Source organism: Thunnus maccoyii, chromosome 6, assembly GCF_910596095.1.
Source record: "Thunnus maccoyii chromosome 6, fThuMac1.1, whole genome shotgun sequence".
Classification (NCBI taxonomy): Eukaryota; Metazoa; Chordata; class Actinopteri; order Scombriformes; family Scombridae; genus Thunnus; species Thunnus maccoyii.
In genome coordinates, this window is record NC_056538.1 from 19,036,267 (window position 1) to 19,059,705 (window position 23,439).

At 38.7% G+C, this 23,439-nt stretch overlaps 1 protein-coding gene across 5 annotated transcripts in view; it reads left to right on the top strand.

Annotated features, from left to right (window-relative positions):
* The window catches only part of dock10 (dedicator of cytokinesis 10), a 69,188-nt gene that overhangs the window by 26,938 nt on the left and 18,811 nt on the right, over positions 1-23,439 (top strand). For 4 of the 5 annotated variants that reach the window (XM_042413930.1, XM_042413934.1, XM_042413931.1 and 1 more), the window contains exons 3-26: positions 6,910-7,029; positions 10,732-10,821; positions 11,878-11,960; positions 13,560-13,632; positions 13,943-14,083; positions 14,449-14,583; positions 15,395-15,581; positions 16,480-16,565; positions 17,292-17,375; positions 17,637-17,795; positions 18,174-18,422; positions 18,540-18,662; positions 19,249-19,331; positions 19,449-19,571; positions 19,675-19,754; positions 19,852-20,039; positions 20,210-20,275; positions 20,432-20,524; positions 20,651-20,774; positions 20,901-21,022; positions 21,209-21,292; positions 22,390-22,482; positions 22,703-22,821; positions 23,074-23,143. In XM_042413930.1, coding sequence (XP_042269864.1) covers positions 6,910-7,029; positions 10,732-10,821; positions 11,878-11,960; positions 13,560-13,632; positions 13,943-14,083; positions 14,449-14,583; positions 15,395-15,581; positions 16,480-16,565; positions 17,292-17,375; positions 17,637-17,795; positions 18,174-18,422; positions 18,540-18,662; positions 19,249-19,331; positions 19,449-19,571; positions 19,675-19,754; positions 19,852-20,039; positions 20,210-20,275; positions 20,432-20,524; positions 20,651-20,774; positions 20,901-21,022; positions 21,209-21,292; positions 22,390-22,482; positions 22,703-22,821; positions 23,074-23,143 — 2,775 coding nt within the window. Of the gene's footprint in view, positions 1-3,917; positions 4,149-6,909; positions 7,030-10,731; positions 10,822-11,877; positions 11,961-13,559; positions 13,633-13,942; positions 14,084-14,448; positions 14,584-15,394; positions 15,582-16,479; positions 16,566-17,291; positions 17,376-17,636; positions 17,796-18,173; positions 18,423-18,539; positions 18,663-19,248; positions 19,332-19,448; positions 19,572-19,674; positions 19,755-19,851; positions 20,040-20,209; positions 20,276-20,431; positions 20,525-20,650; positions 20,775-20,900; positions 21,023-21,208; positions 21,293-22,389; positions 22,483-22,702; positions 22,822-23,073; positions 23,144-23,439 lie in introns of those variants that run through there. The other variant, XM_042413933.1, reaches the window with a different exon arrangement.

Genomic DNA, 23,439 nt, shown 5'->3' on the forward strand with positions numbered 1-23,439 from the left:
TACATTCTTCAAGAACCACAGTCAAATATGTTAAATCAAGGGATGACTTTTGGCCCAGACAAAACAAGGCATTTGAAGACATCACCTTTGGCTGTGGGAAATTATAACCGACATTTTTAACTATAATGTGACATTGAATATACAAAACCATTAATTGCTTAATTGAGAAAATAATTGGCACATTAATCGATAATAAAAATAATTGTTAGTTGCAGCCTTAAAGAGATGATAAAAAGGGGTTCAAACTGAAGTTTTAAACTGAGTGAGACCAGTACCATTGACTGGTTTATTCATAAATCACAGGATATAAGGTAAAACACTTCTTAAGACTTCTTTAAGACATTCGGATGTGATCATGGCTTCCATCAAGGACTCTCTAGGATACAGCAGTGTTTGAGGACAAAATTGCAGACTGTGCAAGAAAAGTAAGATATAAACCAAGACAGTTCACTTTGACAGGCTAGGGTCTAACACATGATACATCACTGGTTGTCAGGCATCCCGTAAGTACAGTATGCCAGATAGAAAGTACAGCCTTTCTATCCTTCTGTCACCCTGTCACTGACACTGTGGTCAGGGCAAAAATTTAAATTCTCCAGTCACTCCCTGACCACTGTCACTCCTCCTTGGTGTTGATGTCTTGACTCCTTACTTGAGTGACATTCGATAACGTGTTACTGGTTGGTTAATTAGTCGTCGACATGATGTGTTCATTTGGAAAACATTTGTCCATAGGGGTTGTGTATGGTCTGTATAGTGACCAACACACAGCTGAATGGACAATAGATGTGTGAAGTACAGACGACAACCACCAAAAACTATTTAGGAACAAGGCGAGAAAGTTAGAAAGATTCATGGGCTTTACACCACTAACTCAACTCACATTAAAATTGAGCCTAAAAAAGTTTTTTTCATCAGTGGAGCAACTTCTTTTAAAAGTATGAATCTCCATGAGTCCCACAGTGTCTTCCTCCAGACCCTGTATTGCTCTAATGATATAAAGCAGATGGCTTCTGTCTGGTTTCTTCTGCTGTCTCAGCTGTCTCTGTCCCCCTCTTTCTCTCTCCCTTTCTGTCTCTCTTACTCCCTATCAATCTTTCTCACTCCCCCATCCCTCAGTTTTTGTCACACTCTCCTCACATCTTTCCCGTAACGAGATGATAAGCCCTTAAATCTACACTCGAGAATGATGCGGGCCAGCTTGTGTACATGATGTGCGAAGAGGTGAACCTTGTGATTTCTCTCCATCTTTGTCTTTTTTTTGGCTCTCGATCTTAATTGTTTCTCAACTTAGATTTATTCCGCTCTTCTTTATTCTCCCGACTAATTCAGAGTACTCCCCCTCTTCTCCCTCTGTCTCGCTCCCTTGTTCGTGGTTATTCTGGAGGAAAGCCACGCTGTGAGCCACCAGTCTAGTGCTCTATTTGTGCCCTCCTCACAGCTGTAGTTTACCAACATCAACACCCATTCTACCTCACCCCTGCTAAGAGGGAGGGAGCGAGAAACAGGAGCGGGGGCCTGGAGGAGAGATGTTAAAAGGGATGTTTAATAGGGTGAGAACAAGGGAGCGGAGAGGAGACGGAGAGAGAATCAAAGGAAGAAGAAATAAAGGAGTGCGCTGAGGATGTTTGATGAGATGAGGAAGCGATAGAGGAGGGGAAGAGAGAGGAGGGATAGAGCCAACTGAGGCAGCTGGTGCAGAACAGAGGAAGGATGGAGGGAGGAGTGAGTGGAAGAAAAGGGAGGTTGAACTGCTGCATATTGCTGCAGACGTTAACTAGGCTTGAAGGAGCGCAGTGCTGAGAGTTATTATGATTCAATGTTTCAGATGCAAAACATCAAAGACTTATTAGCGGCTATTAAATTAGGACAGCATACAGTAGATTAAGATTAATGCATTACTTGTCCTGGTAGACTTGCAGGGCCATGTTGTTTCACTCTGCTCAGTTAAATCACAAGACATAGTGCTAACTGGAGATCCTTTCTCATTCATGTTTGTTGAATCGTACAATCTCATGAATAGCAAGATGCTAGCACACAATGACTGTATTTCACAACTTTATATTTGACACGGAATTTCTACTACATGTTGCTCCCCATCAGTTTTCTTCACAAATGTGAAATGGTTTTTGCACTCTAACCTCAGATTTGGTTATTATGTCACATTACTTGACCAAAACCAGCTGCCATTAACTGATGTGATGCACTGCAACATTTAGCAGGACGGTGTGAAGAACGAAATGTGAAAACATTATCATTGTTCACATTGTACAATTCTACATTTCTATGTCTAATTCGTCTCAAATGCTTTAAAAGGTTAGTTCACCCAAATTACAAAAACAAACAAACATATTTCTCACCTCTTTTTGGTTTTATTTGCTCAGTTTTTGTTTTTTTTTAGATATTTATCTCTGAGATTCCTGCCTCCACCCCAATACAATGGCAATTAAAGGTCCAGTGTGTAGAATTTAGTGGAATCTTGCGGAACAGGCTTGGCAGAAATGGAATATAATATTCATAAGTATGTTTTAATTAGTTTATAATCACCTGAAAATGAGAATTATTGTGTTTTTATTACCTTAGAATGATCCTTTTATATCTACATAGGGAGTGGGTCCTTTTCCATGGAGTCCGCCATGTTGCACTGCCATGTTTCTACAGTAGCTTAGAAAATCAAGTCAAACTCTGGCTGTGGAGAGGGCCTTTTCGTAGCAACCATAAGTTCTCCAACATGCTTGGAAGGGGAGGGGGGGAGGAGTTTTCACTTGGTTGCAATCTGCAACCTCACCGCTAGATGCCACTAAATCCTACACACTGCACCTTTAATTTGTGGTGAACGCAGCTTTGAAATAACTTTTCTTTTTTTTTTTATTCAATGTTTCAGCAATGTTTCTTTTAAGAAACTGTGTCTCATATACTCTGTACAGTATGCGGATAATCAACAGACAGTGCTCTGCGGATTATTCAAAGATTATTCACCGTTTACTTGAGGTGAAGAGGGCACATTTCATTTAAAAATATGGGTGAATAAAAACAAAACCTATCTGTATGGTTATACCGCTAGAGGTGAGTGAGACAAAATGTTGTTTTTTTATTTGATGAAATGACCCATTCAAATGAAGAACACCATTTATCTTTCCGAGTTCTCCCAAAAAGTCTACTAGTGCTGTTTCATGTAATGTATCAACAACAGGTAAACAGAAGGGCAGTATCAGAAGTTGTTTCCTCTTCTACAGATCTCTGTTCTGCTATGAGGTTTAATCTGGGGGAAGTGAGTGTCTGTGTGTGTGCAGCCAAATAAATGTTAATGTTATTCTGCATTCATGTGTTAAATGTATTCATGTATTACGATGAGAACAAACATGTGTGAAGAATTCTCTTACTTTTTATTTTTTGTTGTCATGTACAGTAAGGAGGGCAAACTCACTTTAGAGCAGGAAGTTGATGGTTTGCATGGTGGCTACATGCAAGTATGTGAACATGTGTGGTCTGAGGGTGTGCTATTGATAAATTTTGAAAAAAGGAGGTAAGATGTGTGTGAATGCATGATAGTGTTTAACTGTAGAGTGGGGAGTAGCCCCTTACTGTGTCTGTTTGTAATGTAGAGTGTAAGAATAATGGATCTTCTCTCCTTTCGAACCCTTGATTTGTTCAGACAGACAGTAATGCTTTAAATTGCATTCTCGCACAATTGTTTTAAAGCAAAAGACACTGAGAGTCATAGAATGTGATGAACAGAAACTGAAGTGTCTGGTTGGTTGATTTCTCTTTTGGGGGATTTTCTCTCTGTCTTCGTTTGTATGTATGTGGTTGTTGTGCATGTGGTTGCGTGTGTTGAACTGTGTTCATGTGTGTTGGACATCACCTTCAACTTCCTCAACATCCACGTGCGCTGACAGACGACTCAAACCCCACTCAGTGCTAGTTCTGCTTCTGATAGAACACATGCCCGCGGTGTGTGTTTTGTTAAGCTCACTTTGAATGTAGACCGTTTTTTTTTTTCTCTTGTTAGTGGAAGTCAGCTGCGTTTTTGTTTAATAGTGTAACTTTATTTAAGTCTGCTGGCAATGAGCTTCAGGAGTAAAATCACCTTCAGGAGGAAAGTAAAGAGCAAACGAGTGCGATCGGATTTCAACCGTCTGAGTATTGTATGTATTTATATGTCTCCCTCTGTCTTTGCTGGTTATTGTCACTGCTGCATCATACTCATCAGCTCTAGTGTTAACCGACTACCACATTTACTATCTGTGCTTTACATATGTCTGCTTGCTATCAACCATAGTTGTAAGTGTGATTTATATACCTTTATCTATGGTCATGCTCTTCAGTCTCTAAACAGTGTTTTATGATGATCATTGTGCGCTTCATTTCCTCTTTTTCAACATTTGTTGGTTACAGTTTGTTGAACAAGGCTCTGTGACAGGAAAAGCCACCTAGAGAAGAATACTTTGAAGTTGACAGATTAAATAATGTATATATCACTAATGTGCACTGAGCAGAACTCACGGTACAATCTCTGAGAGATATCATCTTGTGTTGGGAAAGCCAGCCTATCCCCTGAAACACTGACGTCACATGGGTCAGAGTAGAGTCACTCTATGCGTATGAAAACCTCAAGTTTAATATATCTGCCTGCCTATCACTTTTCTATGTCATTTATATGCTTGTGTTCTAGAAAAGCAAGTTTTAAAAAAAAAAGATTTACTCACTAATTATTAGGGCTATTACAACTACAGATTATTTCCATTATCAATATTATTAATAATATGTTAAGTATTGTTTCAATGAATTAACTAATTGTTTAGTCTGTAAGATTTTCTTGTTTTGTCCGCCCAACAGTCCAATATGCAAATATATTTAATTCACAGTGATATGTTTTTAATTTTTGTCTCATTAGTTTAATTGATTCGAAAGATTAATCAGTTATTTTAATTGTTGACAATTCATTTGGCTAATTGATTAATCAACTAATGGTTAAAGCAGTATTTATTATTGAATTCTGCATGCATGTGTGCAATACTTAGTAAAAGTAGGACTGAATAAATACAAGGAAAAAACAAAATAAAATTCTAGGTAAACACATTGTAGATCTGGACAGAATATAAAGCAGCATACATATTTTTCAAACTGCATAAAAGTAAATATAATGGTAAACAATATATGTATTGTACGGGCAGTACAAAGGGAGAGAGCTGTCATAAAACATGCATCACTTTCAGTTGTTCTTGCTTTTGCCCCCTGCCTCCTGCCCCCCACTCCCCTGTGCTGTCTCTTGCTCATGTGCCAAGGCCTGTTCTGTTAAGGTAGCTGATAAAGGCCCCGGTCTGCACTGTATGCGTGTGAACCTAAACAGAGATCATTACTTCCTCTGTCTTCCTGACCACAGCTCTCGTTTTACTGCTGTTTCTGCTCTGCTGCTATTCTCTGAATGACAGAAGTACTTTTCCACCGTCCTAGATCTGTTGAACACATGTTGAAAATGTTGTTTTTTGTGTGACTCATTGAGTAACTTGCATAATGTTTAATTGTAGTTTTTAAATCTCTTTGAGAAAGAGAAATCGAGTCTGCAATGGATTGGTTTGTCAGAGGTACATTATCATTTTACACGTTTTACTTTTGTGGTTTATACAGTCAGCGTCTAAAAAGTGGTCAGGGACGTAAGCAAGTGGAGCAAGTGTTGGAAAGCTTGTCTTGTGTGCGATGTTTTCATGTTTGTGGTTATAGTGTCAGTAAGTGTTCTTGTACTGAAAGGAAATCCCACCCATATCTGGTTGTAGACCAAGATGAGTGGAAACTTTAGTATTTTTCAAGCAGGACCCTATTTTCCCATCTTTTTGTGTCTAAGTGAATGGGGACAACAAATTTGGAAACTGGTTTAGTATTGAGTGACAGAGCTTTAGCCAGCAGCCGTGAAATGGGCTCCAATCAACCAACACCCTGGGGCAATAGCACCCCGTCAATGTACGTCCACTAAAAGTACTTGTTTTTGCCACTGACAGGCTTAGATTGTGACACTAAAGCTGTCTTACTATGTCTGTAATATGTCACATAGTGCTTTTTCATTTCAGTTTATTTAAAACAAGTTCACAGTTGTATTGTTCTGTGAGGTGTGTCACAGTTGTTGTAGCTGTTGCTGTTCAGCTACTTCCTCCATGATTTATTTTAGGTCCTAATGATGTCATAGCAAAACGCAGGAAATGTCATGGTCATTATGTTTTTTTTCCAGAATGGTTAGATTGTGTGTTGTCTATTGCTAATTTACTGTGACCATTTCCATCTTTAAGTCCCACATTTTTAGGGGAGTATCTGCCACGGAGACTGCAAGTCATAGCATCAATCTAGTTAAATAAAAGACCACTCCATTCCTCCTCCCTTTCATTCTTGAGGACATTTTTTCAAACGTTTCACACATTTGAACATTTTAATATCGGTGCCAATACAATTCCTGAAGTTAGATGCAGATGCTACTTTTTTTGATACTCTAGTTTGGAGAATGTGAAAATGTTTTATACAGCAAATTTAACAAAATATGACACTTTTCTGTAATGTCACCATCTGTGTTCTAATAAAGAACTTGCCTGAATAAAATAAATCTACATTTGATTTTGATTTTAAATCTGACCAAATATTTTAAGCCAACTTTCAATATTTGACACTTTTTAATACTCTATGTATCGTATCGTATTGTATCGTATCGTATCATATATCATATCATATCATATCATATCATATCGTATCGTATCCTATCCTATCCTATCCTATCGTATCGTATCGTATCCTATCGTATCGTATCGTATCGTATCGTGTCGTATCGTATCGTAATGTATCGTATCATAACGTATCGGATTGGATCGTTTAACAGCCAAATGCATGAATACTGATCATTTATTTTTGTGTCTCTATTTGCAGCAAGAGAAGCCTAAGCTGATTGATCCACTTGACTATGAGGCTGTCATCTCTGAACTGGGGGACGAGTTGAAGGAAGACCCTCTGAGAGATCTATTCCTATTCCCTGATAATGATTTCTCGGTAAGTGTGGGCGTGTGTGTGTTTGTGGTCTCATGGTGATTCAGTGGTTAACCCAGTCAGAACAAGAAGGTTCTTGGTTTTAATCTGGGTCCTGGTTCTCTCTGTAGAGTGTATGTGTTTGTCACGTTTTTGTCGCTCAGACACACAGATCAGAGGAATTTCCCTAAATTGCCTATAGACTACAGCTGCAGCTAACAATTATGTTCATCATTGAGTTATATATCAGTTTATTTTAATTAAATGGTTAATAATTAAGTTTGTTGAACACCCAGCCCTGCAGATTCCCATCTCAAGTTATCAGAGCCTGATTGGACGTTTTTGCTTTTATTAGATAGCATACCCTTGAGAGCTTATAAAAAATGAGGGAAGGAGAGAGTGAGGATGACATGCAACAAAGATATTGCAGTATATAAAGCATTGCAATTACTTTGTCAGTGTCTAAACCAGGACACAATGTGATGTGATGTCTTAAAATACCATACTTTTCTTGACCAACAGTAAAAATAATCCAAAGATATTCGATTTACAAGAATGTGACAAAGAAAAACAGCAAATTGTCACATTTATGAAGCTGTAAACAGCAATTGTTTGGCGGTTGTACATGATAAATGCATTTAATCGACTATTGATCAACTAGTTGCCTTGGCCGTTGCATGCTGTTTCTTTGTCGTTTTTACACCATTCATGCAGACATGCCCCTTTGACCCTAAATAGGAATAAGACCACTACAGATTGGCGGTCCCTGTCTGCCTTTACAATGTGTTTTATGTTGTATTAAAGTCATAAATGGCAGGTTATATTCAGGATTATTTTACAGTACAGATACAAATTATTCCAAACTCCTGCGGTTATGCTTAACTTGTGCTCTCCTAAACTCGGAGAGGCTCCTCCCAACAGTGGCAGTTAGTAGTGACAAGAACTACAATGCAGGAGAAATCCCAAATTGAGGAAAAAAAGAGGAAAATGAAAAAAAAATCACCTCCAACATGTTTAGCAAATGAGAACATCTGTCTGTGTGTGACAGGAAACACAGAATTTTATGGGAAGTCGTCTTAATTTTCAGAAGCTGCAACATTAACAATAAAACTGACACGTCCCAGAGTAGGAGTTGACAAATAGTGGCCCATTAAAATGATTTGGCCCCCAATTAAATTTCTGCTAAATATTTTAGGCATGTTTCAGACACATCTTCTATAGACATAGTAATATCTCGATAACAGTATTTCAATGTGTAGAGCAAACAGTTCTGTGCTTTGTTTGTAATATACAAAACTAGAAGGTTTTACTATGGACAGCGCCTAGTGCTGAAATAATGTCTAATAAACTAACCACATGAATAACAGATGAAACATAAAACTTAATTTGTATTAAATAATATGGCATCTTTTAATTCAAATACTGTCTTAGTTCATTTGTATTATTTAATCCCCCCCAAAAAATTGTATCTCTCAAACATGTTTCCAAGATCAACATATATCTTGTGTTCCATTTTTCTCCAAAGTCTTGTTTTCATTATTCATGAGAGACATAAGTGATCAAACAGATGTTTGATTAGCAAGTCTACAGGTCTTAGTTAGCTACTGTACTTGCACTGAAGCTTTGGCAATAATAATAACAAAAAAAGAAAATCAATTTAACACTGTTATAAATCTCAATTTCCCAGCAAATGTAATAATAATATTCAAACACAGGAAAAAATTGTAAAAATACAGACCTCCATCTCTACTGTACTTTTTTTTATAAAGATCTTTATTGAAAAACTACAAATACAATATATAAAGTAATGAAGTGCAACCAGTGCCAAAGTGCAAACATTCGCTTTTCCTCCTTTGCTAATAACCAACTCGTCATAGATGCTGCCAAACATTTGCACCGTTTTTAATTTGCTTACAGTAATGATTGCAAGTAGTAAGTTGATAATTGAATAATATATTGATCTTTGCAATGCAACATGTGACACCTTCTCTCCACTCCGCCATGAATTATTCACACTGATCATGCATGTTGAGCATTGCAGTCTTTTCATTACGGTCAACTATTTATTCTGTCCAGTCACTTGTAGCTCTTTGTTCATTAGTACCTTCGTTACTCTACTAATGTGTTTCTGCAGACGCACTGCATGATGATGACCTAATTGGCAGATTATAGTAAATGGAATCATTTGTTTTGTTGTAGTTTAAATGCATGACTGCTGGTTTCAAGCTCTGTCTGGCTACAAAACACGATATCCTCTATGATTTTCTGTCGCTGCAGCCTACAGTCAATTTCCATAATTGTAAGTGAAAGTAGCTTGGAGGAGTACTGCTAATGCACCAAAAGGCATTAACTAGATCTGCTTCTTTGCCAGTTGGTTAGTGAGCTCAGCGTTTCCGCCTGCTGATTGGTCAAAGTCTGTCACTTTTCACACTTCTTTAGCTCTGACTTGTTTTCATTCCCTTTTTTAAACAATGACTTGGAAAATGGTTCTGTATTTCGTTCTGAATAAATGAATGTCCACCTGAAAGATTATATGTTTACTTTCTGTTTCATGGAACATGAAGTATGATCTGTAATTAAAGCTCCAGGTTTCAGTTGTAGGTCTAATCAGTACTGAGGAAGGGAACACATTAAAAGACTGGACCTGAATTATTCATCTTCACTACAATAAAGTGGGCCAGGAACAACTTTGAGAAGAAGGAATTAATGAATATTACATTCATATTCTGGATAACTTTTTGTGTTTCCTCCCAAATCATTGCTCAGGAGGTGTTGATATTAGAGCCTGAGCTATACAGCATTTTTTATGCCAATACCAATATTGATATTTGAGGGTTTAAAAAATCATAACATGAATAAACATTTTTGATAAGGTTCCCTTACATTTTTTAAAGTTTTGTTTGCAAGAAATGTTCTAAACAGGAAATAAAGTGGTCACACCTCTCTGGTTGACACTAACTATAGAATGGTGACACTTTAAAAACCTGTCTTTGGCATTTCTGTGCTTCAGTTTCCTGTCTTTCGTTAGCTTACATATACACATATATATCTGCTAGAAGCTAATATATGATACATTAAAACAACTGAAAAGTGGATGAGGTAGAGCCACATCTCTTTCTTTATATATATTAACTCAACTTTATTTGTATAGCACTTTACACACAACACAGTTGATCCAAAGTGCGTTCTAGCATACAAAGCAAAACAAAATAACGGAGATGAAAATACAATAGAAGCAAAGAGAAAAGTAAGAATAAAAACAGAGTGAAGATAATCATAATAATAAGAACATGGTCATACAAAGCACATAGAGACAACACAGACCTACAAAGACTTAAGCTGGTTATTTATGCACAGTTGAAGCCTAACAAGTACAAGTGAGTTTGAAGTTGTCTCTTGAAATTCTCAATATCAGGACTCCTTGGAGTACAATATTGCACTTACTGTGTAACATGGTTGTTTAGGTTGTGATGATTTCCTATACCTATCCTATCAGTAATCAGGATATCTCCCATATTGTTAAGCAGTGTTACTGAGCCACCCAGTTCCTGACACATCCTCTTGTGATCAGAAGGTTATTGTTTTATTTCATGCATTATTTTTTTTATGTGGATGCTCTTTGTTTCAGATTAGGTGGCCTATCTCTGCTATAAAACATGTAAAAAGCTTTGTGTGTGTTTTCACTGTCATATTAACTCTTCTCCTCTATCCCTTTTACCCCTGCAGGTGTCCACGGTGCCTCAGGAGAGACGGACTCTCAAGTCAACTGTTCCTGAGGGGGCAGAGCTACAGGCTGAATGTCTGCTGGTCAGACAGGTGAGGTGTACTGTGTGTGTGTGTGTTTGTGTGTGTGCATGCCCACGTATGAGAGTGTGCACATGACTTAAGAGTGAGATTTGGAGTGAAAAAGATTTCAGTTAGTGGTGGTGGTGGTGGTGGTTAGGTTTGTCAGTTTAGGCAGTTATTAATATAGGACATCCTGATACCGGTGGAGTGGTTTCACCATGCCTCCGTCATACCTCTAAAATAAACCAGATGTGTGTGCATATCTAAATGTGTGTTTGTGTGTAGGCTAGCTCTATCAGGGCTCATTTCAGATCGACCAGCCATAATCTTAAAGGCTCAGTGAAGAAATAATATCCGTGTAGACGGAAACTCCCCAGACAGTACTGTCACAGCTCACTGGAGACTAGTGTGTATGTCTGACTCTGTGTATGTGTGTGTGTGCTGGCCTGTCTCAGGTTGATATTGTAGCTGATAATGTGTTTGGTCTGTTTATACTTTGTGACTTTGTTAACAAAAGATGAAGATCTCTCCAAACAAATGGATGAAACAGAATTGCGACACGCCATTCAACAAGCAGACAGAGGAGAGGATGTGAAACTGCCTTGCTGAGTTTATATCTTCTGTGTGTGTGTGTGTGTGTGTGTGTGTGTGTGTGTGTGTGTGTGTGTGTGTGTGTGTGTGTGTGTGCGTGTGCGTGTGTAAGAGAGAGAGAGGGAGAGACAGTTAAAACTTACAGTTCTTGTCCTATAAGAGTACTATTTCAACACATAAGACAGACAAATCTCATGGATTGAAATCCATCTATAAAGATGTAAAGATATCTTTTTTTGCAGATTCCTCGGGGACAGAGTGTTAATTCAGTTCCTTTCATAATTTAAATAATCTAATGATGAATCCCAGCCAGCAGATTACTAACTAGGCCTCAGGAGATCTGATGTCTGACACTCCCTGTTTCTACTGTAATATAGCTTTCTTCAGTGACTGTAAATATTTCAACTACTTCAGGTCAAGGTTTCCCAAAGAGGACATCATTTTAGAAACTTAATATTTAATCATATTCATCTTAAACTCCTCCCGCTCCTCCAGGCCTGCAAGTATTACAACTCTGAACTAAATGTGGTCGAGTTCAAGTATGATGACTACGCTGGAGACTACCGCCTGCTGCCCAGGTAATACACTTTTGACAATCACCCTGTGTACAGTTTCTGATGTTGAATAGGATCTAACCTGAACCAGCTGAAATGTGTCATAAGTTATCTAAAGCTGTCAAAAACCAAAAGTTGGCTTCAAGTTCACTAGTTTGTGATTTCAGTTTTGTCAGTTTTAGACTATTTTAAACAGTTTTTGGCTTCTTTTACCCCACAGAAATAGTGTTTTGTAGAAAAATATGTTTATATTTCTAACAGTAAGCTATTGAAAAAGTACCTTTTTGATATGGGTACCAAAAACTTAGTATCGGTATTGCAAATTTTCAAGCAAAAGCCAGCCCTAGGCTCTTATAGGTGTTTCCTTTAACTGCCTTAGAGCATGGTTTTATCCATGTGGAGATGTTTTATTCTCTACATTATTTTTCAATGTATGATGATATGGAAATTTTTTAAAAACGTGGATTCAGAATTGTTTGACTTTCTGACTTGATTAAAGACACGCTGGATTTTTTCCTCATAAACAACCAGACCCAGAAGTAGCAGCTAACATCAAGCATAACCACAATTTGTTACACTGATGTGGGAGGTCATTAACAGCAACAAGATGGTTACTGGTGTTGATTGAAAGACAAGAAGGAGGACATTCCACTCCAACAAATGTCAACTTTCAGAACTCCCTCAATCCCCTTTTTAAATGTCAATCATTTAGTCAGATAATGATCCAGACAGTCAGTCATTCAGTCATCAGGCTGTCAGTCAACTAGGGTTTTGTCAGTCCCAGTGAGACTGACCCAGCGCAGCCCTGCTGTTACTGCTCTCAACCACAGGAATGTCCTTCTTCTGTCCCATGGGTTGCCACTGTATTCTTTCAGTCAGTTCACATGACCTATGAACTGACATCCAGGATGTGCTTTAAAGTAAAATGGAACTTAAACAGAAGTTGGAGCACAATTATGCCAAGATATTACTCCATAAAGTTAATTTATCCTCTGACATTATCAGCATTACATCACTTGTTTATTAAGCTAACAAGCTAACCACACATTAACTATATGCTCACAGATCTGTAGAACATGTTCAAGTGAATTAGACCAGGGAAACCATAGTACAATGGGAATCTGCAGCTTCTTGTTGGTACCGCTATGATTTGAGTGGAGTGATCTTCATCTGTGCAGGCCAATATAAGCATTCCTGGGTCAGTGGCCAGCCCACAATCACTTGAAATCTTCTAAACATAGTCCCCTTAAGAGATTATTTCAGACAGCTTTTACGACTGTGTGACTTTTAGCAATGGGTGGTTCCAGTGTTATCCTGCACAGACTGCAGCCTAGTTGTCTGCAGCTCACAGCACACACATAAAGGCATTTTATCCAATGGCTCACACACAAAGATGGGTCGGACTGTGAAATCAGTGGAGCAGGACTGAGCGAGGGCCACCTATTGTTGACTCTTGACAGAGAATGATGAGGCAGAGTCAGCCACCCACAGTCACTTGCAACACTCAAATAGAGTAGATTAATTAAATTCCTGAAATCATTTTCTCTTTCCATAAGTATATTTCATTTGAAGAGTTCCACGTTTTTCTCAGTATCTTTCTCTCCTTTCCCCATTTCTTTACAGGAAACTATACAAAGCAGAGAAGCTGCCATCCCATTCTTTTGAGATTGACTATGAGGACATGGACAAGGATGAGGTCAGTGATGACCATCTTCTGACAAATGCTTTTTAGAGAATGCATTACATACTGGATACATCCTGGGTCTCATGTTTAAATTGGTTTATGGTAGCCTTAAAGCTGTTAAAATATACTCTGAAAGAGCAGTTAGCTCATTACAGGTCAGTGGGACATTGTTTATGAACATAATTTAACTGACAAACAGTCATTGTTGGATAGAGCGAGTCTAGAAAATCTCCTTTTCTCTATTGATCATCTGCTTCTCTGTGTCAGAGGGCTAAATGGCAAGCTAATGTATCTGTAACTTACCGTATTTATGTTTTTACAGGATACTACCTCCCTGTCCTCATCCAAAGGAGGTGGGGGAGGCGGTGGAGGAGGAGGAGGGGGAGGGATCGGTGTGTTTCGGTCAGGCTGGCTATACAAAGGGAACTTTAACAGCACCGTCAACAATAGTATCACTGTGCGGGTGAGGAAATGTCTGATGCTCTTCCTTTTCATGCACACACACACACACACACACACTTTTTCTGTCTTGCCTCTCCACCATTATCATGAGATCTTCCCCTGTTCTCACCTGAAATGTTTTACCTTGCTCTCTGACCTTGTAAACTTAGTTTGACTTGAAATTCAACTCCTGTTGATAACATATTTTGCCCAGAATGATCTTAGTTTCTCCTATTACGTTACTGGGAAAATATATTTGAAGATCACTTTTTATGTTTTTATAAAAATTACTTTTTATAAAATAATTAGTCGCCTATGACTTTGTCTCTAAGCCAGACTATTTGAACTTTATTTGAACCTTTCTGGACTTTATTCCTGTCTGCACAGTCATTCAAGAGGAGATACTTTCAGCTAACCCAACTGACAGACAACTCCTACATCATGAACTTCTACAAAGATGAAAAGATATCCAAGGAACCCAAAGGGTGCATTTTCCTTGACTCATGTACTGGTGTGGTGCAGGTAGGTTTTAAAGCACTCATATGAGCAAACAACCACATAACACAAATTTCAAACTTCTTTTTGCCACAGCCTACCTGGTGTAAAAAATTTATATATAAACTGTATTTTAACCATATATAGACTTTATGTTTATATTAGGAGACAGATGCAAAGGTCCAAGTTAGCCATGTTAGCAGACTCTCTTTATAGACGAATTTCAGTAGCAGGACAAAGTAAAATGAAGAAAAATTGCAATGTAACTGAATATTTCTGATCTTGTACGGGGAGACACTGTAGTATATAATTGTACTGCATGATGACACTACATGCCCAGGTCATGATATTGTTGGGCTGCTGTTAAGGGGTGGTTTGGGTTTGAGCTAATGTAAGTTACCCAGTGACAAACTTATGGATGTCATTCTTACTCTGTCATTCATGCAGTTTATGTCCATATAAGAAGTTTGAAGATACAATTGTCTGGCTTAATTTAATTGCTGATGTAAATGGGATCAAGTTAGGCTCCTCTCAAAGGAACAGCAGGGAACATACATGGTTAAAAGTCCTCCAAACATGGAGGTCACATTTAAAAACAAACAAACAAACAAAAGTTAAATTTAGAAGAAGTGACATTATACCAAACTTCGATACAACTTCCTGTTTACAAGTACCAACAGCCATTTTGTAATAAGTTCCAAACCATAATATTGTTGTTAGGATTATATAAAATAAAATGTATAAAGTGTGTTTTTCCTGTTTTTGAGAGGAGCTTAATTGATCCAATAAACATCCCGAAACCATAATTTCATCCAACCATCCATTCATCCCCCTAAAGAATAACCGTCTAAGGAAGCATGCTTTTGAGCTGAAGATGAACGAGGTTACGTACTTCGTGCTGGCCGCGGAGAGTGAGCAGGACATGGAGGAGTGGATCAGCACGCTAAACCGCATCTTACAGATCAGTCCCCATGACGGGCCCGCTCAGGACCGCAAGAGTCTGGACCTCACCGACCATCGTCAGGGTGAGAATGTTTCTGTTTCTGATGGATATAAAAATAAGAAACTGAAAAATAGCTGGCAAGAGCAAAGTGGATGGATACATAAATAGTAATAAAGAAAAGAAAGGGAAGTTTTAAAAGAGGCAAAGAACATTTTAGCATAATTCCAAAACATGGATAAATCATGTTCTTAAAAGAGAAATGATTTCATGCTTAGTTTCAGCAAAATTGTAACCATTTCTTCTCTTTCTGACTTTAACTACTTTAATAAGATAATTACTGCCATCTTGCCATGGGGAATTTCTACTGGGTTGGGCTCGATCCATAACATAACCATCAGGAAATGTGACCTGACACCAACCAGGGACTCCACCTTGGTTTAGTACATCATACCTTGTTATTAACAAAAAACTTTACATGGAAGTAAAATCCATAATAGTCTGTGAGAGCCTGGAACATAACACACACTGACGGAGCTCTGAGAATTGGCCCCAGTGAAATGTGATGGAATGATGTAATAGCCTCAGCTGTCACGGCTCTGTGGTCTGTTAGCATGCCTCTAAATCAGACTGCGAGTGCATGGTGACCTTCCATTAATGAGCCATTTTGTTCAGCGTGGCCTTTGGGAAGAATTGCTCCAGGCACATGAAGGTTTTATTTCTGCAGATGCTTGCCTGCCTTATTATCCATAAATACCACAGATGGAGTCATACTTTATTCTGCTATGGATATATGTCCACTGACTCCAGTTAGTGTGTGTTTAGTGTACTGCTGAACCTATTTTAGAAAATGTTATATGATCTTTAACTTATGGGGAAATTGACTGTATAGATAAACTTTCCCATCCACTCAGTATTGGCAGTCATCACTCATACACAGATGTCAGTCTCTGGAGTCCTGATTGTGCTTGTTCCCCCTCCAGATGTGTTTGACCTGTCGTTGAGTGACTGCTGTTTGCAGGAGAACGAAGATACAACAGAGAAAGGCATCAATCCAGAGTTAGCAAAGGTTTGCTACACTTGTAGTTCTTCTTTTTCAAACAATGATATAACTCTCCTGCTGCTCCCTGCACTTAGCATTTTCATAATTAACTGTACATGCATGCGCAGCACAACTGTCAGTGTCTACTTAAAGGCACTGTGGAGGTTTTGGCCACTGGTGTCACTATGGAGCAATGTTTTGATTAGCACGTCCCAATTTTGTTCACTTTACTGGTACATGCATGAGGATGCACAGGTACAGTATGCACATTCCTCACAATGGTTTCACGCTTCCAGTGATCAAAAGTTGGTGGCAGTAATGTGCCAAATAAATGTGAAATAGTAATATGTCAACGAAAATAGAGAAAGAAGACTGCTAGATGCAAATATGTCTGTAAATAGTGCAAAATACACAAAATATTCCCCAAAATGGCTTTGTAAATGTTTTATGAGGAAGGAAATGCATCAGAGTGTTTGTTAGGCTTCAAAAATATGCACAATGCATTTTTGCAAAAAAAGCACAGAATGTTTAATTGAATTATCTTTGTTTTCAAAAGAACTCCACAGTAAAGCTTAAGTCCAAGTCATCAGTTTAAGACATATATACTGATTTGAAAACTCAAACATGTCTCTATTCAAATTCTCTCTTCTAAAAAAAACAAAACTGGAAACTGTTCTTACTGTTTTTACTGATATCATAATTTATAATAGGCTATTTTTCTTTCCATCTTTCGTGTCATCTCTCCCTCTACAGTTTATCTCTGAAACAGATGAGGGAATTCGCTCTGCCAGGAGAGAAGAGAGGTTAAATCTGTTCTCACTCGACCCTGACACTCCTGTAAGTATAAAGGGTGTAGCTCTACACTTGTCTGTATAAGTGCATTGATTTTCTGCTTTGTTTTATCTTTTATATGACTTGAATAATGTTTTGACTTCATGCATGGTTCTACTTGCAGTCTTCAGTTTGTGTTTGTCATGAGGCTATAGTTTTAACCAGATCTCATCAGTAAAATAGATTCTTCTCAATAACCCCGCCTCCCTAAAATAAAATAAAGTAAACAATGCCTCTGAGTAACAAACTGCGTTTCACCAACCACAGGTTCTGAGGAGCCCACGGACGGAACATTTGTCAACTGAAAACACACCAGTGCGTCCATTTGAGGAGAAGCTAGGCAAAAGGGTTATGATAACCTGCCGCTCCCTTAACCTCATGCTGCAGGGCTGCGTCAACGAGACTGAAACTGGACCAGTCACAAATGTGAGGATTAGAAACACCCTGAAAAAACATATACCTTTTACACTTTAAGACAATTATTCAAACATGCTTCAATGTTAACTTTTGCATTAATACATCTGGGAAATAAGCGGTGATGACTCTCATATCTGCAACACACATCTCTAGCTGCTAAATGTTTTTTTCTGTACACATCCAGTGTGGTATTTCTTAGTGTCACTTCCCTGTGAGATATAAAAATATCCCTTCTACAGTAGGTACACATCAAAGGCAGTAGAGAAAGGAACTAATTCAGTGTTTTGAAAGCATGTCAAATAAGCTTTTTTGCTGAGTGATTGTTTGAGGAACTGCTTCTTGAGTTACTGTAAATGTACAAAGAATGAGTTTAATATGTTCCACCAGATTGAGCCCTTCTTCGTCTCGTTGGCTCTGCTGGATGTTCGAGAGGGGAGAAAGGTATCCGCAGACTTCCATGTAGACCTCAACCACGAGGCAGTGCATCAGATGCTCGGAGGCTGCGGTAACGGGACAGGTGGTCCAGGGACTGGGGTTGGAGGTCAGGAGAATGGCCTGTGCTCTCCTGCAGAGAAGAAGCCGGGAGACTGTTACCTCAGCCTGGACCTGGACCACTGGTTATGCTTTCCCAAACAGGTACAAGACTCCTACAGTATGTTTCCTTGATGTGCAATTATTTTGTGATATTTGAACACAGTGTTGGATCAAATCAAAAATAACTCTTAATATGACTTTCCAACGCTATCCATGCAGGCCATTTTCTCAGTGACCAACCCCCACACAGACATAGTGATGGTGGCCAGAGTGGAAAAGGTGCTGATGGGAAACATTGCTTTTGGGACTGAACCTTATATCAAAAACACAGACTCCAGCAAGGTCAGAGAGTCATTTTTTCATTGCTTTGTCATTCTCACTTTCAGTTTAGCATCAACATTTACACTGCTTAGTATGATTCAATGTCTTGATTTTTTTTTTGTCATTAACCAATAACAGAGCTAAGTCTTTTACTGTATATTGCCTTATTTCTTGTAACAAGCTGGAAATAATGGCTCATGAGACATACTGTTTGGTGTTTTACTGTAAGGGAAATACTTAAATCTATTCTAACAGTTTAATGCATGACAATGACAAAATGGTTTTCCTGTAAGGCCAGGGTTTATCTTCATCACTGAATGCCAGTTGGGTCAGAGAGTTTGGAAATTAGGTTTTTCCTAGATCCTATCCAAGACATTTCCTGGTTTCCCTACTGGCTATGCTCCATGTCGTCCTTGTTTAAATGGCTAAGTGAATCACCAGACATCCAACCTGCTGCCAGAGTTACTGTATTAAACAAACTCTGATTTAGTCTGTCACTGTCTAGGTCATCTAGAATTTAAGGTTGATCACATCCCATTTCATTTAAGAATATCAATGTGGCTATATTCTAACATTTCCTTCTGTCCTCTGTTTCTGTTTTGTACAGACTGTTCAGAAGATTTTGAAATCCAACAAACAGTTCTGTAGTAAACTGGGAAAGTACCGGATGCCGTTTGCCTGGTCCGTCAGGTCAGTGCCACTGATGAGAAGCTCTGGTTTCTACATCTTTCTCTTGATGCTGTTATCCTCATTGGACTTAATGCATAACCAACACCAGTAGCTCATGTCTCTTTCTATCTATTATAGGTCAGTGTTTAAGGACAACCATGGGTCACTGGACCGAGAGTCTCGTTTCTCACCCCTCTTCAAACAGGAGAGCAACAAGATTTCCACAGATGACCTGATTAAGCTGGTGACTGAGTACAGAAGGTAAGACGTTGTGAAGGCTTTATCAGTAAAGTAGGTCAGTAGACTTCTCCGAGACAGGATAAAAAGTTCTTAAAACATTTTATTGTAACTTTTTTTTATGCAGGGCTGAGAAGACCAGCAAACTGCAGACTATTCCTGGGACTCTGGACATCTCAGTCGACCCTATTCCACTGGAGCATCCTAGTACGATCTCTTTCTCTCTGTCTGTGTTTGTGCCTCATTCTCCCCTTTTACCTGTATTTCTCATGTGTTTGAAACCCTTTCTTCTCTGTGCTTTTAGACTGTGTGACATCCTCTTATGTACCGGTGAAGCCCTTTGAGGAGCTGAGCAAATACCAGCCTACGGTGGAGGTGGAGGAGTTTGTTCAGGACACCACAAAGTTCACCCAGCCGCACCGTGTCTACAGAAACCACATCTACGTCTACCCTAAACACCTCAAATATGACAGTCAGAAGAGCTTCGCTAAGGTATAGAACAGTAGTTTTACTAAGAAAGCATCATTTAAGAGGAGCATGAGCTAATGTTGTAACAAGGTTGCAACATAACTCTTGTTTTTTGCATACTTCATATATTTTATTGCTCACTGTTTTTGCTATGTGGGCAATTATTAATGTTACAATGGTGCTCTTGTTCGCAGGCTCGTAACCTTGCAGTCTATGTGGAGTTCCGCAGCTCAGACGAAGAAGTTGCCAAACCTTTAAAGGTAGCATGCTATCCAAAAACATGCTGATGCGACATTTATTGGTTTTTATATGATTTAGTGTTCTCTAGTTTAGCCCTTTGTGTCATGGGAAAATGGCTGAACATGATTTTTTATTTTGCTAATTTTCTATTCTCTCTTCTATTGTTATTTTTCTAGTGCATCTATGGCAAGCCAGGAGGCCCAGTCTTCACCTCAACAGCCTGTTCAACAGTCCTGCATCACTCTCAGAACCCCGACTTCTATGATGAGGTGAGGACAATAGACTTGACTTGAGAAAATGACTGTTGATTGACTTTAGCTTCAGCAGCCTTTAGCAAGAACATGTTTTCAGCTAATTTGTGTAATATAACCTATTACATGCCGCTTTGTCCACAGGTGAAGATTGAGCTTCCTACCCAACTTCATGAAAAGCACCATCTTCTTTTCTCCTTTTACCATGTCACCTGTGACATCAATGCTAAGACAAATGCTAAGAGGAAAGAAGCCCTGGAGACCCCAGGTGAGCTGGTGGTAGATCTGGAGCTATAATTTAGTGTAACATTTATTATGTAGAAGGTTATGTTATGATATGTCTTTTCCACTATTCAGTATCCTTAGTTTTGTATGTGTCTGCATCGTTCTTTAGTTGGGTACTCTTGGCTGCCACTCCTCAAAGAAGGTCGTCTGTCATCTCAAGAGTTCAACATCTCTGTCTCCTGTAACCTGCCGCCTGGATACCTGGCCATCAAGGAAGCCAGCAACACCAAGGTGGGAGGGTGTATGAATATTAGAAATACTGATGAATAATAAAAGCATTCATTTTGTGAGAGAAGATGAGTAATAAGAATTACTTCCTGTGATAAATGGACTGCTAGAAGAGATGGGACATAGAACATTGGCTGGTGGCTTTCTTATTGTGCTGTCTGGTGTTGATGTCTCCCCTTTATTTTATAGAATGGAGCAGATGTGAAATGGGTCGATGGGGCAAAAGCCATCTTCAAAGTGTCCACCAATGTTGTCTCCACAGTATACACTCAGGTAAGAACATCTGGCTTTCCCTTCGCTTTCTGTTTTTTGTTTTTACTGGTTTACCGACCCTGTGATGGACTGGGGATGTGTCCAAGATACTGTATGGGATAGGTTAGCCTTAAATGACCCCGACCAGGATAAGTGATATAGAAAATGGAAGGATGGGTGGCTTTCTACATATTGTTTCAGCCACTGAATCCTTGGAAAATGAGCCAGAATGATGACATGCTCTGTTAAGGTTAGCTTTAAATAAACACTTCATCCCAAAATGAAAATGCTGGCCATACGTTATCTGAGCTGTTGTGAGCTTTCTCTAACAAAATTAAAATTCATGTGGCATATCTGTGCAAAACTCTAAAGTAGACGTACATTGACCATTACAGATGTACCTAAATTTCGTTTATATTTCGTAGCCAAGCAAATGCAATGTGCACAAAATGCACAATTAGCCTGGGTCTAGATTGTCTAGATAGAAACTTCTTATGTAGAGTGGCACACCAAACAAAGAAATGCACTGAGTCTATGTGCAGTTTTCCGGTAGAGGATGTTTGGAGAGGTGCACAGCAATCTCTTGATTTACTGGTTAGTTGGATCAGCCTACTGTGTGTTTCAGTATCAGTTGCAGCACCATACAAAGGTCAAGTCAAATCAATATATTTATGTAGGACACTTAAAAACAAAAACTGCTTTTACAGTTAAGTAAAACCAATGATAAATAAAGACAATAAAAGACCAGCCATGTAGTCATAATAACACAGGAAAATATATTGGTCTCAAGATGGGTTTTTAAATGTCAGAGAATGTCGATATTTTATCTTGGTCTTTCTGCTGTAAAAACTTACCTTTTCCACTAAAATAACAGTGCGTACTACAAACCCTAAAACACTTGTTACAATAAGCTTGATGGTTAAATATATACTTTGTGAATCTACAAAAAAAAAAAAATTCAACGGTTGTTTGAGCAAAGATTGAGACTGAACCACTGACTAAAATTTTGACTGACAAAGTGGTGAAATGGAGAAGTTTTCATTTTTGGAATAACTTAAAAATCCACTAAGTATTATTCCAGCTTCTCACATCTAATATCTATGTCCTCTCTGTGCCAGGACCCCCACCTGAACCGATTCTTCCAGCAGTGCCAGAAGAGAGAGCTGGACCTCTCGCTACCTCCTACCTCCAACTTCCTCAACTGCCTGAAGGTCAGATAAAAGGCACTATATCCACCCAAATTTAATATATTGTCACTGAGACAAAAATCAGAGACTTGAAAACTACAAACTGCTACATGTCTAATCAGTGCAGCACTATGTAAAACCTGGTAAAAAAAAAAAAAACGTGGTTTATGTGTCTCATTTACTCCCTCTCATTTTCCATCTTGTCCACCCCCTGCTCTTACATCTCTTTTCCACCCTCCTCCAGGGTCTTCTCAGTATGGAGAGAATCCCAGTGATCATCCGATTCCTGCCAGTGCTCTTCAACCAGCTGTTCAAGGTTCTCACTCAGAATGACAACGATGAGGTCACGACTGCCACCACCAGGTAAATAGTGGCACTACAGGCTTCATATTAGTTATGTTGACGTCAAGGTTTTATGGTTGAGTGGACGTGATGAAGCACACAGTGAGGAATGCACCTAGTGTTTAGAAATACAGTTTAAATCACCTTCTCCCCTTTTTTAATTGTTTATTTCTGACTTTTTAAAAAATTGTTTTATTAAACCATTATCTGCCAGAAACAACTGAGAATTAACTCTTAAATTAACTCTTTGTTGCTGTTGTTGTGTATTTGCAGAGTGCTGGTCCACATTGTTGCAAAGTGCCATGAAGAAAACCTGGATCACTACCTGCATTCCTATATCAAGGTACGATAACATACAGTATGAGATGGTTTGTATGTGTGCTTAGTAAGATCATACAATTATTATGAAGGCTGTTGTTTTCCATGAAGCAGTGGAATGACTTCACAGACAATTTAATTTGTGGAAAAAAAAACAGAAAGGGGGCTTTATGTGTTTGTATGCGAGTATATTTGTGTGTGTGTTTGGGGCCAGCAGGAGTGTGGCTAGGGCCGTGTGCCCAGAACACTGTGCAAACACACACACAGAGAAGAAGGGAGGGAAGAGAAGAAGTAGAAGAAGAGAGGGTGATTGAGTAGGAG